At 40.4% G+C, this 16,315-nt stretch overlaps 1 protein-coding gene across 2 annotated transcripts in view; it reads left to right on the top strand.

Moving 5' to 3' along the window:
- Nucleotides 1-16,315, top strand: part of PAPPA (pappalysin 1) — a 224,891-nt gene that overhangs the window by 122,670 nt on the left and 85,906 nt on the right. For both annotated transcript variants that reach the window (XM_069985507.1, XM_069985506.1), the window contains exon 8: nucleotides 14,717-14,845. In XM_069985507.1, the coding sequence (XP_069841608.1) occupies nucleotides 14,717-14,845 (129 nt within the window). The remainder of the gene's footprint in view (nucleotides 1-14,716; nucleotides 14,846-16,315) is intronic.

Below are 16,315 nucleotides of genomic sequence, written 5' to 3'. Positions count from 1 at the left end.
TTCATACAACCAATGGATAACTAAGTTACATGTACATTACTATGCGATCTACACTAGTACATTTAGCTTGCGTAGACACAAATGCATCAGATATAGCATGTAGCCTTCTGTTGTGGAGATGCAAACACTAATTTTTAAGGAAACCATCAACAGCTTTATGCTAAAAGCAGTGTACAATAGGGCTTCTTATCCTGAACCAAGAGATATAACTCTTCTCTCAATCCATCGCTCCAGTGCTGAGAAATAAGCTTTCACCATTTTATGCAAATTAGAAGATAAAGCCCAGTGGCCTTCCCTGAGATGCAAAAGCCCAGCTATGTTTGGTCTCTGAATTTAAATTGAGTGGACATTTACTTGTAGGCATTGATGCATTAGGAGAAACAGGGTCTCAAAAGTGTAAAACAATTGTCATTATATAATCTTCAAACTTTAATATTTTAAGGAGGATCCTCTTCAAAATGCTAAAATTTTTTATAAGTAACATTTTAAAAATGTGACGCGTTTCAGGCTTGCATTTTGTAACGTGTATAAGCACCTATTTGTATGGCATACTTTGATGGATCATGAATGATGCATCTCCATACTTTTGGAATTGCCATATCTTAAGCTGTTTTTGCTTGGAGTCTTCTCTTTGGTCGTTCAGTCGGCAGCTGGATCCTGAGCACCCCGCCTATAGGCAGCAGGAGAAGTACCATTCACAAAGAACTGGCTATTCATCTATTTCTCCTATCGCAGAGAAGTTATCATAAAATAGAAAAAAATGCGGTTATAAAGATGTCAAAAAAATAAATAATTTTTTTTTTTTTTAAAAAAAAGGTGTACAGGAATTTAGCTTAACTGCCTAGGCTGTGAAATCAAAAAAATAAAGAATTCCCGTTCCTTATCATGGTCAGCTGACTGATTGATTTATTATAGCAGATGTATCGTTGCTTAGTACAGTAAATATGTAAAAGTATTTGACAGATACGATATATGTGCGGGAAGAGGAGTCTCTCTGCAGGAGGTTGAAGTATCTGCTTTATATATTAAATCTTATTTTTTGAATGTAGATAAAGGGGCAAAACTTTCAGTTGTCTGGTATGAACTTGAATCCATTCGATGTTATAGGAGAAGGATTTTTCATGTTATTCAGATGTCTGGCAGAATAGTTTTCACCTTCAAATTCTTTTTGAGGCCTCATGTTTACGGCAGACCCTGCGGCCCCATAGTATGGAGCTGTGGGCACTCTTATTACCGGGTTGTTTTTCTTGACATAATAATGCTGCTAGGGAATCATAGCCCTGTGATACAGGAATGTGCTATGCGATTTACTCCTGTCAGATTCATGCAGAATTCAACTGTAAACTCTTTATAAGGGATCGAAAGGCATACGCGGGTATAGGGGGGCCCTACAAAGGTAGTAGTAGGGAAAGTAGGTAGTAGAGAAAGTAGGAAGAGCTGTGACCATGGGTAAAGGAGCAGGTGCCCTTAAGGGAAGTGTTGCTTAAGGTTTTCCAAAGGGTTCTCTGACCCATTGTTGGCCCACTATGTCGTGTGTGTGTGTGGTGGCATTGGTCATAGGAAGAAAAACACAGTTTCCTGGGTTCTAGCAGGAAGGGGGAGGTGCCCGATGTTGGTGTAGGGCCCAACACTAGTATGGGCATAAACACTGTAATGCTCAGTGAAGCACTGTAGCCTGGTGAGTGGAAGGAAAAATTTTTTAAAGAGGTTGTCCGACATAAAATAATTGATAGCCATTTCACAGGTATCATTGGGGTAGGCAGTTGGCTCTGTTCTCACTGAACTGAACAACTCGTTTAAAAGAAAAGAGCATGCTAAAGCATGATTTGCAGCAGTGACCACATGGCATTGCAGAGAGATCTTCTTCTTGTAGCCTAATAAAGTTTCCCTTTATAATAGATGGAAGACAGAGAAGTCACCAGTTGTGTTGAGCAAACTTTCGAAAGTAGCGTTGAGCCAAACTGTCCGGCAACATTCTCTGTACCCGAATGCCTGGCATTTGACTCCCACTGTCTGGAGAAGTTCAATGCCGCTTTAGGGCAGCCAGGAAAACATGGATACAGCCCATGGCTGTATCCACATTTTCCAGGACTCCTTAGGGCGGCATCCAACGTCTCCAACCGCTGGAAGTCAAATGCCAAGTGTTCAGGTTCGAAGAATGTTTCCAAACCCAAACAGTTTAGCAAGTTTGCTCCACACTAGTCACCAGATGTTAATTCTGGGGACATTCTTTATTTTGAAGAGCATATACATACAATGTTTGTTTTATGCTTGTGGCCCTGGTAAGGGTAGTGACATGGAGGAGGACTTAACCCACAGAGGCACCAAGGATTTTCCTACAAGCAGGCATATGCAACCCTGCCATAGGCATATTGGTAGATTGGTAGGGAAGACCCATACCATCCCATAATGCAAATTAATACAGGCTTCAGAGGCTCGCAGAACTTTCTAGAAACTCTCACAGATGAAGGTCCTCTACCCTGGTGAAAGACTGCTTTTTTTGGTCATTCCACTTGCCATATGTCGTTCTGAAGTTGTGGGCCCCTCTATGTACAGATCCCTAACACTTCTATATTTTCATACTTCAATATGTTCAGATAACCATCAGTTTCTATAATTTAAAAAGTAGAGACTCTAATTTTGTAGAATTTTTTTGAACAGACTGTAATGCTATAAAAATGTACACATGGTAAATAGCCATTGGTGTAATTTCAGTTTTCTCCTTAAGTAACATGTGGTAAATGCTATCCTATGGCAGATATGGATCCTTGCCTGTAATTGCTGATTGATGTTTTTTAGGGGATTCTTGGCTGGCAAAAGAGTTAAAACAGAGAATCCTCTTGTGAGGTTTGAATTATGAAGAATTCCTAAGAGATGACTTTACCCAAAGAAAAAAACACACAGACGGCCCCCAATATTCTCCGACATTCTTTCACCAGGCTTCAATACGTGCAAACATTTTTTTTTTTCTTTTGTAAATGAGTTTCAGACTTGAACTGAACTTGAAGTAAGAAAATTACATTCCTTACAAATCAGACTCGGCAGCCCCCTTTATCTTTATGAAATTTGAGTTGCAAACCCTAACCCAAACACTTGGGACTCACTTGCACTTATTTCTCCTGAATAATACAGTGAACGAGCAGAGTTTCTTTACATCACTTCTATGCATATTGTGTAGGTCGAAGAGTAAGGCATCTGTTAATTCTGTCTGCATTTACAGACCTATTCACTTCTATAGCCCCATACACAACGCCGTACCTGTTATGGATCTACATTGGGGTCATGATCCATGCCACCCAAAAAAAGGGCAATCCATAGTTGCAAAAATCATCTATCTTAAATGAAGGGGTTCATGCCAATGTAGAAAGGTAGCAGACAGTTATGGGTGCACATCTGTAGTCCTGTCCATAGCTGCAGGTCTGTGGCTATGGGCAGCACTATGGATGTTTGAATCTAGCCTAAATCTCAGCTCCTACTGTAGCAGGACCCTCCTTATTGTTAGGTAGTGCTGTCATCTTATGAGGCAAGGGGCCCATGGGCTCAATATGAAACAACCTAGAACACAATGTAAATTATTGTTCAATAAGCATTAAATTTGTTAGACTTTATTCAAGAAAATGCTAACTCTCAAAGGCAACAACAAGAAGAAAAAAAAAACAAAGATAATGATAAGGGGTTTTACTTCTCTCTGTACTAGTAAACAACCTCACTCATTCTCCACATTGCCTTGTATCTGCTCTCCTTTCTATCTAAAGTCTTTGTTAGCTATCCTCCAAGGATTCTCTCCTTCCCTCCATAGTCAGAGCTGGTGTGTATCTTACTTCCCTTCCCAGCTGTTATCCCTAACACAAGGAAAGTCTGAAAGACTTATCGTTCTCTAAGAAGCAGCTAAATGGTAAGAAATTTCTAATGAAGACTATTTAGAAACAGTTTGAAATCAGGAAAATAATAATAATAATAATAATAATAATAATAATAATAAAAATAAATTCAGTGCAAAGGTTTCATACTCTTGTGATGCATAGAGATCTAAGTGTCTCCATACCATGGAGCTTTATGTCCTAACCCATATGCCTCTATAGGAGAAAATCTCTGTTCATGGAACATGTACAATGATGTTTTTCCGAGGTCCAGCTGAATAAATATTTGTATCCCTTATGATAATGGAACAATATGGAAGTACCATTGTACAGACATAATTAGTTAGATTTCATAGTGAATTCCTAGTACAGGATGGTTTCAGGATGTCATTAGGTGGTAACGTCTATTAAAATGGCAAATATCAACATCAAATTTCATTTTCAGTTCTTTATATATAAGACTCTACTTAGTGCTTTGCTTCTGCATTTCTTCATGTACTTCAGGAATAGTATTTCAGACGTGGTTTACAGTACAATATATGTTCAGCATAATCCGCCAAATTGCAGCATCCTATAGGTTTTATTGGCGGCAGGAATGCATGATGGATGGCCAACACAAACCTCTCTCATGAATATGTCAAATAACTCGCAGGATCGGGCTGCTGAGCAGTGAAAATACCGCATGATGTCACCACTACATCTGGATACTTGCCCATTGTCATTAGAATACAAGTAGAAAGTATTCAGTAATGATTCTGCTGAGAGTGCAGAGCCCGCTACCATTCCAGGAGTTAAGTTACAATGCAGCAGTTCTTCCAGTCAGTAAATCGAAGCCCAGATATTTTTATCAAGTTTTTTACCGGGGTTCGTGTAGTTTGGTACAGTATATACAACACCAATTTCTTCAGATTTACTGTATGAGCAGTAGAGAATAAAATACCCCACTAGACTTCATAGAATAGCTTGGTCCTGATTTTAAGTCCGCTGCAAGTAAAGTTTCCTAGAGGCCAAGATGTATCCCGCTACCTTCATCCCTGGGGTATTTTATGTCTTATGTGATTGGTCGTGGTATTATGGATTGGGGCAGATACTATGCTGAGAGCCCATGTGCAACAACAGTTTGTGGACCTCTTGTTCTTTAGCAAAAGATCACTATCCTTATGGCCTCCTTGCAGAATTTAGAACAGTGGGTATTGAGTTATCCCATTATAGACATTTAGAGGTACATTTACAAGGGTCCCGTCTAAGGTGTACGCCAGGGTGAAGACGCAGATTTGCCCTTTCTCCCTGACGTACGCTTGCCATATCCTCCGCTCGATATGCGGACAGGGGGGCTTTGCAAGACGGGGAGGAGTAGCCTACTCCCGCTCCTCATCTATCATGGGTTTACACCAGGCGTAAATCATGATCCAAATCTACAGCTGAGGGGCCTAATATTTACTCGTACGACGGTCTTCATAAATCACCCCCATTTTCTGTATCCATGATAAATGCATGATTGTAAAGGGCCCAACCTCTGATTATCCCACTGATTACCAACATTGGGGGTCCAGCACCCCCTATTCCTCATTGCACAGCTGTAGTTAGTTTATTTGTTGAGCTGGACTAGCATTTGCCATACTACTCTATTCAATGTCAATGGACTTTACATCCTACATTGAGAACAGAGAAGCAAGGCCTATCATTGACGTCTTGTACTTACTTCCTCGTTCAGCATAGTGCCAGGCCCATCTTATCCTTCCCTGGGCCCCCTCACAATGATGCCAGACATGCTGTTATTATCCTATCAGCCATCAGCTTCTAGCTGCAAACATTTTCTTCACCCAAGCGTACAATACATTGTCATGCACAGTAACTGTGTGTTGGGCCTCCAGATTCAATTTCACTAGAGAGCGCTGTACACCCCAATCCAACACTGCCACCTAGCTTACCATTGCTGCAGACCAACTCCGTTCCTGACAACAGTATTCACTAATGGCAGTGGTCTAGTTTACCAAGATAATATACCCTGCCAAACTGTAAAAAAAAATTGTTTAGGAATGTTTTAAGAGAAGTGTTTAAGGGATTGACTTGGCTTCCTAATTGTCCATATCTCAGTCTGGTCTGACCCATGGAGGCCTTACTCCATAACGTTCAGGATAATGCTCATGTCATACTGTAAGAATTCAGTAATGAGGATCTTGACATCTTATTTTTTGATTGGGGTTACTCCAGGCGGGAGTCATTTTTTCACTATGGCGAGTGGATGAAAGCAACAATGTCCACTTACCTCCCCGGTTCTAGCCCTGGGGCCCACATCACGCTGCTCTGTTCTCATGGTCCCTGCCCGTCTTGTTCTGAGGTGGGGCTTGATACTTGACATTTCAAGCCTGCTCAGATACTTAGCGGCAGAGACGGGACACCACTACAGCCACTGAATGGCTTGGCAGGCTTGAAATATCACGTCTCAGACCAGGAAGTGGTCATGGACCAGTTGACTGGAGCAGTGCGCTGGAACCAGGGAGGTAAGGAGACGTTGTTGTTTTCATCCACCCGCACCAAGGCCATAGTGAAAAAAGGCCTCCCATCTGTAGTACCCCTTAAGTGTCGATTCAGACAGGCATAATGGTACTGCATTTGACCATAATACAAACCTAATTCCCAGATCCCAGCAATTCCACTAATCCAAGATCAAATCACTGTAGAGTTCTATGGTGACTGATATTTAAAAGAGTAGAATTGTGGGAGGTCCAGGCATTGTGGTTGTGTGAAACCAGTCTTAGCTTTGTTTCCATGATCAAAGTCTTCACTAAACTTGTTTGCTACCTTGATGCAAAGGAAGTGATGGTTTGTGAGTTGTCCATAGGTTCACATTTGATAACTCTGCATATTTGGTTGTCTTGGTGGTCTTCGCCTTTTGTTGTTTTCTGGCTGCCTTCACTGGCTTGGGAAGCCTCAACATAATAATTGATGGGTTTGCATTGTTTTTGGAACAACATCTGTTTTAGCTGCCATATTGCTGAAGATGCTTGTCAGAGATCATCAGATACTGCCAGAGGGTCTGCAGATGATTGATCAGTTAATATTTGCATATTTTGGACTGTTTAGAACTCTTTTAAATTTGTCTTTGTTGTTTTTCAAACTTTTTGAACTGTTGCTTCAGTTTTAACAAACATCAAACATATCGTAGAGACGTGAACCCCCAAATACAAGAGGGCCTCCATAACTCTTCCCAGAACTGTATATTTATCTCTTACTCAATGCTAAAAGAAGAGCTTACCAAGCTAATAACTGAAAGACTACCAGCTCACAGACTCTAACAGATGTCAAAAGATTAATAGAGCTCAAAAGCTACACCTCTTGCACATAATATATATGTAATACACCTGCATGAATCCACCACAAAATGTCTATGCATACACTGTCCAGATCAAAGAAAGTCCAAGATTTGATACAACGCAAAGCCTTTTCCAAGGCAGAACTGCAGAATTTCTTATTCTACTGGGACTCATCCAAACCAAAGTGAGAACCGCTACGTCCAAGGGGAGAAGACTTCTCAGTGTGGCCACTCCAGTGCTCGTTCAGGAAGCCAAAATTATCCTAGCAGAACAACAAACCTAACTTCAGCTAAGGTCACCATTCATGGTGCCAAAAAAAAGAATGGGACTGACAAAAATACAGTATTTATATTAAACTAGAATGACTGCCTTAGTATAAAATAATAATCCCGAAGTCAATATTTTATGGAGAGGTGAGTGAAAACCTGTACAGTATCTTTTTGGAAACTGCTATTTCCATTAGGATTTGAATATATATATATATATATATATATATATATATATATATATATATATATATAGTTTTAAAGAAGAACTATGAGAAAGTCACTTAATGTGGAGGTTCTCTGTATTTCCACAACTTTCACTAACATACAAGTCCTACTTACTACACTAAGATCCTACTCCCCTTAATAGGCCCCTATAATAAATTATTCTTTAACGAATACTGACAGACAGTACCTACTTACTGTCCTAAGGCAGTGCCCGACTAATAGACCCCTAAACAATACATTATCAATCAATTAATATCACCATACAGTACCTACTTACAATGCTACAACAGTGGCCAATAATTAGCCCCCATACCATGCATTAATAATACAGTAATACTGCTATATTATACCTATAATTACCAGTATCCTAAGGCTGTGTTTACACAATACAGTTTCAATGCAGTACTTTTGTGGTGGAGAGTAATTGTAGTAGAAATGCTGAAATAACAACTATACAATTATTAATTAATGCCACCATTCAGTATTCAATTAACACCATGGGGCACATTTACGAAGCGCAGAGAAGGCGCAGATTCGCACCTTCTCCCTGGGGTATATCTCCCACTCGCCCAATTGGTGCGCGAGGGGGGGGTTGTCGGGCAAGGCAAGGGGGAGGCCCCTGATTTAACATTCTTTACAGGCTTTATTTGACATTTCATAAATGTCCCCCTATATTTCACAAGATCTCACATTTCAATTAACAGGGCTATTTAGTGACCATTTGAAGGGACTGTCTCACCTATATTTTCTTTCACTGATTAGAGTCAGATTTTAAAACTTGACCTTTTATTTTGATCTGCTTTTATTTTCTGACTGCGATTTTTTTTATTTTACTTTTTGTACATTGTTATGGAGGCTGCCATCTTGCCTGGGCTGTTTCTAACAGCATTTGGTGACATGCTTTACAGCAAGCCTCATGGACATAGACCACAGTAGAGAGAGTCTGTCCCCTTTAGTACTGCCACACATAGTAGAATTAAAACCTCCCCTAATTTCCAGTACAAGAATGCCACCACCCAACCCTGTACAAATAACTGAACTATTTAGTGACTAAATAATCCTGCCACACATAGTAAAATAAATACTGCAACTAAACCTCAGTACAATTAATTTCACCACCGACCTTAGGACAAGAAAGGCTCCAATGTGGGTTGTAATGGAGCTTTCATTGTACTGTACTGAGGTCTGTGGCAGCAATAATGGCAGTGAGGGTTGATGGCGGCAATAACTGTACTGTGTGTGGCAAGATTAATGGCACTATTTATGGTAGTATTATGTGCCCAATTTTAATAGTGTACATAATGTTAATTAGTGACCACAAAGCCCGGTAAATTGTACAGAGGTGGGTGGGGGCATTCTTGTACTTTGGGTTAGTGGCAGGAATAATTTTACTATGTATGGCAGTATTGTGCTGAGGTTAGCGGCAGTATTAGTTTTAGTTAGGGTTAGTGGCGGTATTGGTATAATCAGTACATTTAATACTGTAACCCAATGTCTGCATATGGCTTAGAATTCTGCTCCCAGAACAGATGCAGAATGTGAACACTTTAAAGCTTTTACCTGCTTACATCCTGAAAAATATTTCAAAATACTCCAAGGCCATGTTAACACTATGTAAGAGACCGGCCGTTCCGTGACTAGGCCGGGTCACGGAAAGGCCGGTCTCTGGCCGGATGATCTTTCCGGCCGCAGAGCTCTGATGCGGGTGCAGCAGCGTAAGCCCGCATCAGAGCTTCCCATAGCGCCGGAGCCGCTCACTTCACTGTGTGAACCGACGTGTCAGTTATTTGCGGCCCCGAATGGGATCCTGGCCAGAGCAGGTACGATGTGTATATGCTCCAGCCGGGATCCCATTGAAACTAAGGCATTGTTCCACCGTGCCAACAACGGCATCGGCAACAACGGCCATACTTTTACGTAGTGTGAACATAGCCCAAAAACATATGTGTTAAAAGGTGTATGTGTGTTATCAATCACCTTCTAAAATGTTTACAGGCAGAGGCTAAAACTCTGGACTCCAGGCTGGCATGTTTCTTCTATCAGGAGAAGAAGGTTTGAGCTGTCCATGTATTTAGCTCTTACAGGGTTGCTTCGACTTAATATATTTGCATCAATGTGTCAGCTGTAAAGTGTTAAGTCAACACCAAGTTTCTGAACTGGTCACATTTGCCGACAGCAAACAGAGTTTTTTCTTTATAAAAAAAAAAAAGTGTAGTAGCTCTGTTTACATAAAACTGGAAACCCCCTTTAATTATTTTCAGATGTTTCAAGCGTTCCTCGTGATTTCGCTGTACATTCTGTGTGAGTTCCTTTTTTTTCCTCCTCTTTTTTGTAGCCGAAAACACACACACACACACACACATGCACCTTTTAACACCGACATACTTTCTGAATACTTCTTAAGCTTTTTAAGGATTTAATTCTAAGAACAGATACTGTAGATGAGCGCCATATCCTGCACCTGCTCTGTGAACAGCATCGGAACAACATCCCATTGACTAATTATTATTTGCTCTTGTTATGAAAACAAGGGACAAAAAAAAAAAAAAACGTAATGAAAACCATTCTGATGGAAAGGCAGAGCTTAAAGGGGAGGGGAGAAAATGTTGGATCGTGTCCTAAACTGACCTCAGCAGAGCTGTAATAAGAGATTCTGGTAAACGTAAAATGAAAAATCCCAGGGGTGCCCGAGAGTAAAAGAGGGAAAGAAAAAGAGGAAAGAGAAGCAGATAGATCTCGAGGAGTAAAATATCCTGTGAAATTGAAAGCAGCCGCTATTATCACTTTAGAGTAGAAAGAAAACTGGAACGTCATGGTGTAACATAATGCTTTTATCAATCAGCTCTGCTGGGCAAATAGATATGACAGTAATGAGCGCATTCTCTTTCAGCAGGATAGAGCCACAACATTACCGCTGCTACATTATAGTAGATACTTTTTGTTGTTGTTTACTAATAGTAATATGCAAGAGACTAAACACATACGGGGGCTGTATTAGATGATGGTAATATGCAAGAGATTAAACACATACGGGGGCTGTATTAGATGATGGTAATATGCAAGAGACTAAACACATAAGGGGGGTTGTAAAGGATGATGGTAATATGCAAGAGACTAAACACATAAGGGGGGTTGTATGAGATGATGGTAATATTCAAGAGACTAAACACATAAGGTGGGTTGTATGAGATGATGGTAATATGCAAGAGACTGAACACATAAGGGGGGTTGTATGAGATTATGGTAATATGCAAGAGAATAAACATATAAAGGGGTTGTATGAGATTATGGTAATATGCAAGAGACATAACACATAATGGGGTTGTATGAGATGATGGTAAAAAGCAAGAGACTAAACACATAAGGGGGGTTGTGTGAGATAATGGTTGTATGTAAGAGACTAAACACATAAGGGGGCTGTATGAGATGATGGTAAAAAGCAAGAGACTAAACACATAAGGTGGGTTGTATGGAATGATGGTAATATGCAAGAGACTAAACACATAAGGGGGGCTGTATGAGATGATGGTAATATGCAAGAGACTAAACACATAAGGGGGGTTGTATGAGATGATGGTAATATGTAAGAGACTAAACACATAAGGGGGGGTTGTATGAGATGATGGTTAAATGTAAGAGACTAAACACATAAGGGGTGTTGTATGAGATGATGGTAATATGCAATAGACTAAACATATAAGGTGGGTTGTATGAGATTATGGTAATATGCAAGAGACTAAACACATAAGGGTGTTGTATAAGATGATGGTATTATGCAAGAGACTAAACACATAAGGGGGTTGTATTAGATTATGGTAATATGCAAGAGACTAAACACATAAGGGGGGTTGTATGAGATGATGGTAATATGCAATAGACTAAACACATAAGGGGGGTTGTATGAGATGATGGTAATATGCAAGAGACTAAACACATAAGGGGGGTTGTATGAGATGATGGTAATATGCAATAGACTAAACATATAAGGTGGGTTGTATGAGATGATGGTAATATGCAAGAGACTAAACACATAAGGGTGTTGTATAAGATGATGGTATTATGCAAGAGACTAAACACATAAGGTGGGTTGTATGAGATTAGAAAAAAAATAATTATCTGTAATTCTACACTCAGCAGACCGCCGCTATCCTCTGTGGGCTGCCCGGACGATCTAGTGATCACCCGGGCGGACCCCTTGCAGCTCCCCGTGGCCACCCCTGCACTTACCTGCTCGCTGCTGCGAGTAATAGCGCCAGCAGGGAGTAGGGAACGAGAAGCAAAGGAGCGCTCACAGCGCTCGTTTGCTCCTCTAGTCCTCTCCTCTAGTTATCAGCCTGCTCAGCTAGTGATTGCTCTATTTAATGTAGTCCTTAAACTGGTAAGGACTTACATGAGATTGTCCATGGGATGTGTCTCATAGTTGAGAATATCCCAATTAAAATAAATAGAGCTGAACTGCAATAAAAGACATAGCCCTTGGACAAATGAGACATTGTTGCAGAGTAATTAAAACTGATCCTTCTATCTTTAATCTTAAAGGGGTTATCCCAAGATTATAATTTATTACCTTTTTACATGGTAAGTATCTGATCGGTAAAGGTCCAACTTTCGGAATTACCACCAAACTAGAGAACAGGGGTCCCATGTACCTCAAGTGGCACCAGGTATGATCAGCTGAAGATAGTTAAAACAGAATCTTCAGCAGTCCCATAGCAAATTCATAGAACAGCAGCTTGCATACACTAAAGGGACAAGAAAACCCAGTTCCCTTGATCATGGGGGACCCAGTGGTCGAACCCATCGATCATACTTATTGTCTATCCTGGGGAAATGTGATGGCAGTCAAGTTATGCTACATTTCCCTGACAAGACACAGATTTCTCCATGTTAACAGCTGGACCCTGGAGGTTAGTAAACCCAACGCTTTGATCATATACTATGTTACACCTATTAAAAAGTATGCTCTATCCTCTAGAGACATGGTGTGGCGCTCAATAGATACATATAGCAAATATTAAAATTATTAGATCTGTCAGTCACATATATCCTCGCAGATGCATTTTATTTGGAACAGATTTTTTTTCTACAAAAATGGAGGGAAAACAACTAAAGACCTCAACATGACATCCACATGTGCTCAGTCAATCTTTCTCCCCGGAGTAGTTATGCTGCTTTTACAGCCTCTAGTCAATTAGATTTTGGAATGTGGCTCCTGGGACTCTTCTGTCCAGTCGTATGACTATTAGTAAAGTTGAGCACTATTTGCATTCCAATTCATCCTAAGGTTGTATGATGGGCTTCAGGTCAAGGCTCTCAGCAAGCCGTAAAAGTTTTTTCTATACCAAATGTGGCAAAACATTTTTATAGACCCTGCTTTGTTCATTGTCACAGTGAAACAGGAAATTGTCATCTCCAAGATGTTATAGATGATGCATCAAATTTTAGTAGGAACATTCAAAGCCCTTACTAGAAACGAGCAAACCAAATATTATGAACCAAGATTCGTTGTGAACCTTGCAAAAAGTTTGGTTCGGTACCAAACTTTACAAAATTTGCAATGAGTTTGTAAAGTTGGTGGCTGTACAATTTAATACATATAAAAAGACAAAAAAAAATTATGTTCACCTGTCTAGTGTCTCCAGCCGCCTTCAGCCCGCTTAGCCAATCCCTGATTGAGATAGGACAGCACCACAGCCAGTGATTGCCTGAGTGTGCTGTCACTTCAGAGACGAGAGTAACAGCCCGCTCAGCCCACCACTGGCTGCAGCACTCTCCTGTCTCAGTCATCAGTAATTGGCTGAGCAGGCTGTCACTCCCAAGAGGAGAGTGACAGCCCACTCTGCCAATCACTAACTGAGACAGCGCTGCAGCCAGTGACTGGTTAAGTGGATTTTCACTCTCATCCAGGGAGTGACAGCACATTCAGCCAATCATTGACTGAGATGGGAAAACAATGCAGCCAGTCATTAGCTGAGTGGGCTGTCACTCCTGAGATGAGAGCCCACTCAGCCAATCACTTACTGAGACAGCGCTGTGGCCAGTGATTGGCTGAGCAGGCTTTCACTCTCATACTGGGAGTTGCAACCCCTCATCCAATCACTGGTCATTTTGCTGTTCCCTCTAGCAGACACTAGAGACCAGAGAAGGAGGAGGACGGACAGGTAAGTATAAAAGTATTGATGAGCGAACTTTGTGAACCACACTAAACCAGCTAAAAGCCTGCTCTTGTTTGGCTGTTTTAATGCAGTTTGTTTAAGGTTCGGTTTTGACAAACCCGAAATTTTCTTTAAAGTTTGGCAAATCTGCCTAACCAAACTTTTAAAAGTTTTTTTATCGCTACTCCCTATCGTCAGATAATAAAACTCATGGTGATCTCATGTTTGAATGCTCAGTCAACAAAAATGGGTAAAAGAGGTAGCAATTGAATCAGGGCCCAAAGCCTGATGGTGCCAGAAGCCCCAGTGTCACATAAGAGGACACCAGAATCATAAACAGCACATTGAAGTTAGGGGTGTAGCTTGCGTTATACCCCTTCCTATACTCATATCTTGCACCAATGTTTCTTTTGCTTTTTGGCTTCAATATTTCATGGCTGTTTTTACATGCTATGCTCCTTAGCTCCGGGTGGTCCTATTCTCTTGGTTTATGACGACAACCACTTTGCAGCTGTACTCTTGTGTCTTCAAGATGTTTCTTCTTCATAGAAAATGATGAATGGGATCATTAAAATGGAGGAATCCTATGACAAGCCATTCTACTTCTATGGAGATTGGATGGCTCAACAGCTGTTTGCTTTATTTAATGCTGGCCGTGAAGGCTGAACACATTCATTTAATGTTGTGCCAACATAATTTTGGACATGTAATATGGCTGTTGTTTTTTTGGGGTAGCTTCTTGTATTTTGCTTGATATTTAAGTTACACAAAGTTGTGAATATACAGGAACTAAACTAGTAACAAAACATGATCTGTCATTCTAACTACTATTACGGACCATTGCTCACTTGAATCGGCGTGTCACCTTATATCCTGTTTATATTTTGTAGAGACCTGAAACATGGACGTGTCTACAAATACCAGATTGTGACTGTCACTGCCAACGGAGAGAGCGAGCCCTCCCCAGAACTGGTTTATCATCATGGCAATGGATACTGTGGGGATGGAATAATCCAAAAGTAAGAGGCCCTTAAAGGATGGGACATGTTTCAGAGGTAGCCATTTATCTTGTCTGATAGTCCATGGATTAAGGTCTTCTTTGGACAGGGATGTTAATTTCCAAACCTGCTTAAATTATCAAAATCTTAATCCATCAGTAACCGCAGGCCATGACACTTCTAGATCGTAAAGTCTTTCCATTTTTTTTATAGAATTTTCTGACGAAATTGTATTAAAATCAGTCAGGGGTCTGTAAGCCGGTACCCCCACCATATTGACAAGTCATTCTTTAATTGAGAAGCCATTGGTGGTCAGTAGATCATTCGGAAACCTCCTAAGATAATAGGTGATCACCAGGTATTTTGGAAGTCAAACCCACAGTGCACTTGTGGTGATCAGAAAGGATCGGCATGTAATGTACAGTCAAGCTAAGTTCCTTAAATAGGGGGCTACTACTTGTATTGTCTCTCTAGTCTAAAGGTGGTCATACATTTTCAATAACCGTAGGGTCAACAAATGTTCGTCCAACAGTTAGCTCTTCCAACTTTCCCATACTTTGACATATTCAGGTGTCCTCCTTGGGCAGGCAGCCTGACTGCTCTGGTGCTGGCTGGTCCTTCCCAGAACAATAGGGTTGAAAATCCAACTCTCCATCAACATTATCTGTCAGTGAAGAGTCAGGAGACCACCGTATAGCTGTCCGAACCCAAGATCAGGACAGATTTAATATAACGTCCTGAGGAGGGAACCTCCTCTAGATCTAGGGCATATGAAGTAGGATCATACCAATGGACTACTCTTTAATTGATGACCCCTCAGTACATTGTGAACATCTATTTGCCTGTACGGACTGTACTTATCTAGTACATTTAGAATGAATGGCTTCTTTTGAAATTTTTAAGACTCTGCATTAAAATGGAATATCCTGAAGGAAGAGAGAGTATTATATTGCAATTCTATAAAGTAATGATTTACAGAAAGAATGTCATTGAAGTCTGGGACATGCAGACCCAGGAGAATCTATGAAGTATGAAAAATTAATGTTACAAGGAAAAAGATTGCCGAAGTTAAATGTATTTACTTTACTGAACAAATAATGCCGAATGAGATGACTGCCTAGAAAAGTGTTAATGTACCATGCAGAAGGAAAGGTAAAATAATACTCTGCAGAATGGACATTATGTTGTCTCAGCAAAACAGTATGTATAGAATTGCTGCTATTGATGTGCACAGATAACGGTACACAATGTTCATCCAGCTCCTCCGCTGCTCATATCTTGGTTGCTTGTACATTACCTTCTCGATTCCCTTTAAATGGCACTACTTTTTTAAGATCTCTATTTAGATTACATTGGCTGTCCTAACTATAGTATAGGTTAGTAAGTTATTGCATATAATAAATACCATCATAGGGTTATACTGGCTGTGGCCCAATGTGATTTTCCAAAATAGCTGAAATATAATAAATGTATAAGGTTATGATAGAATTC

This window comes from Dendropsophus ebraccatus, chromosome 10 (assembly GCF_027789765.1).
Source record: "Dendropsophus ebraccatus isolate aDenEbr1 chromosome 10, aDenEbr1.pat, whole genome shotgun sequence".
Taxonomy (NCBI): Eukaryota; Metazoa; Chordata; class Amphibia; order Anura; family Hylidae; genus Dendropsophus; species Dendropsophus ebraccatus.
The sequence above is the reverse complement of the archived record's forward strand: the minus strand, read 5'-3'. Positions and strand labels throughout refer to the sequence as shown.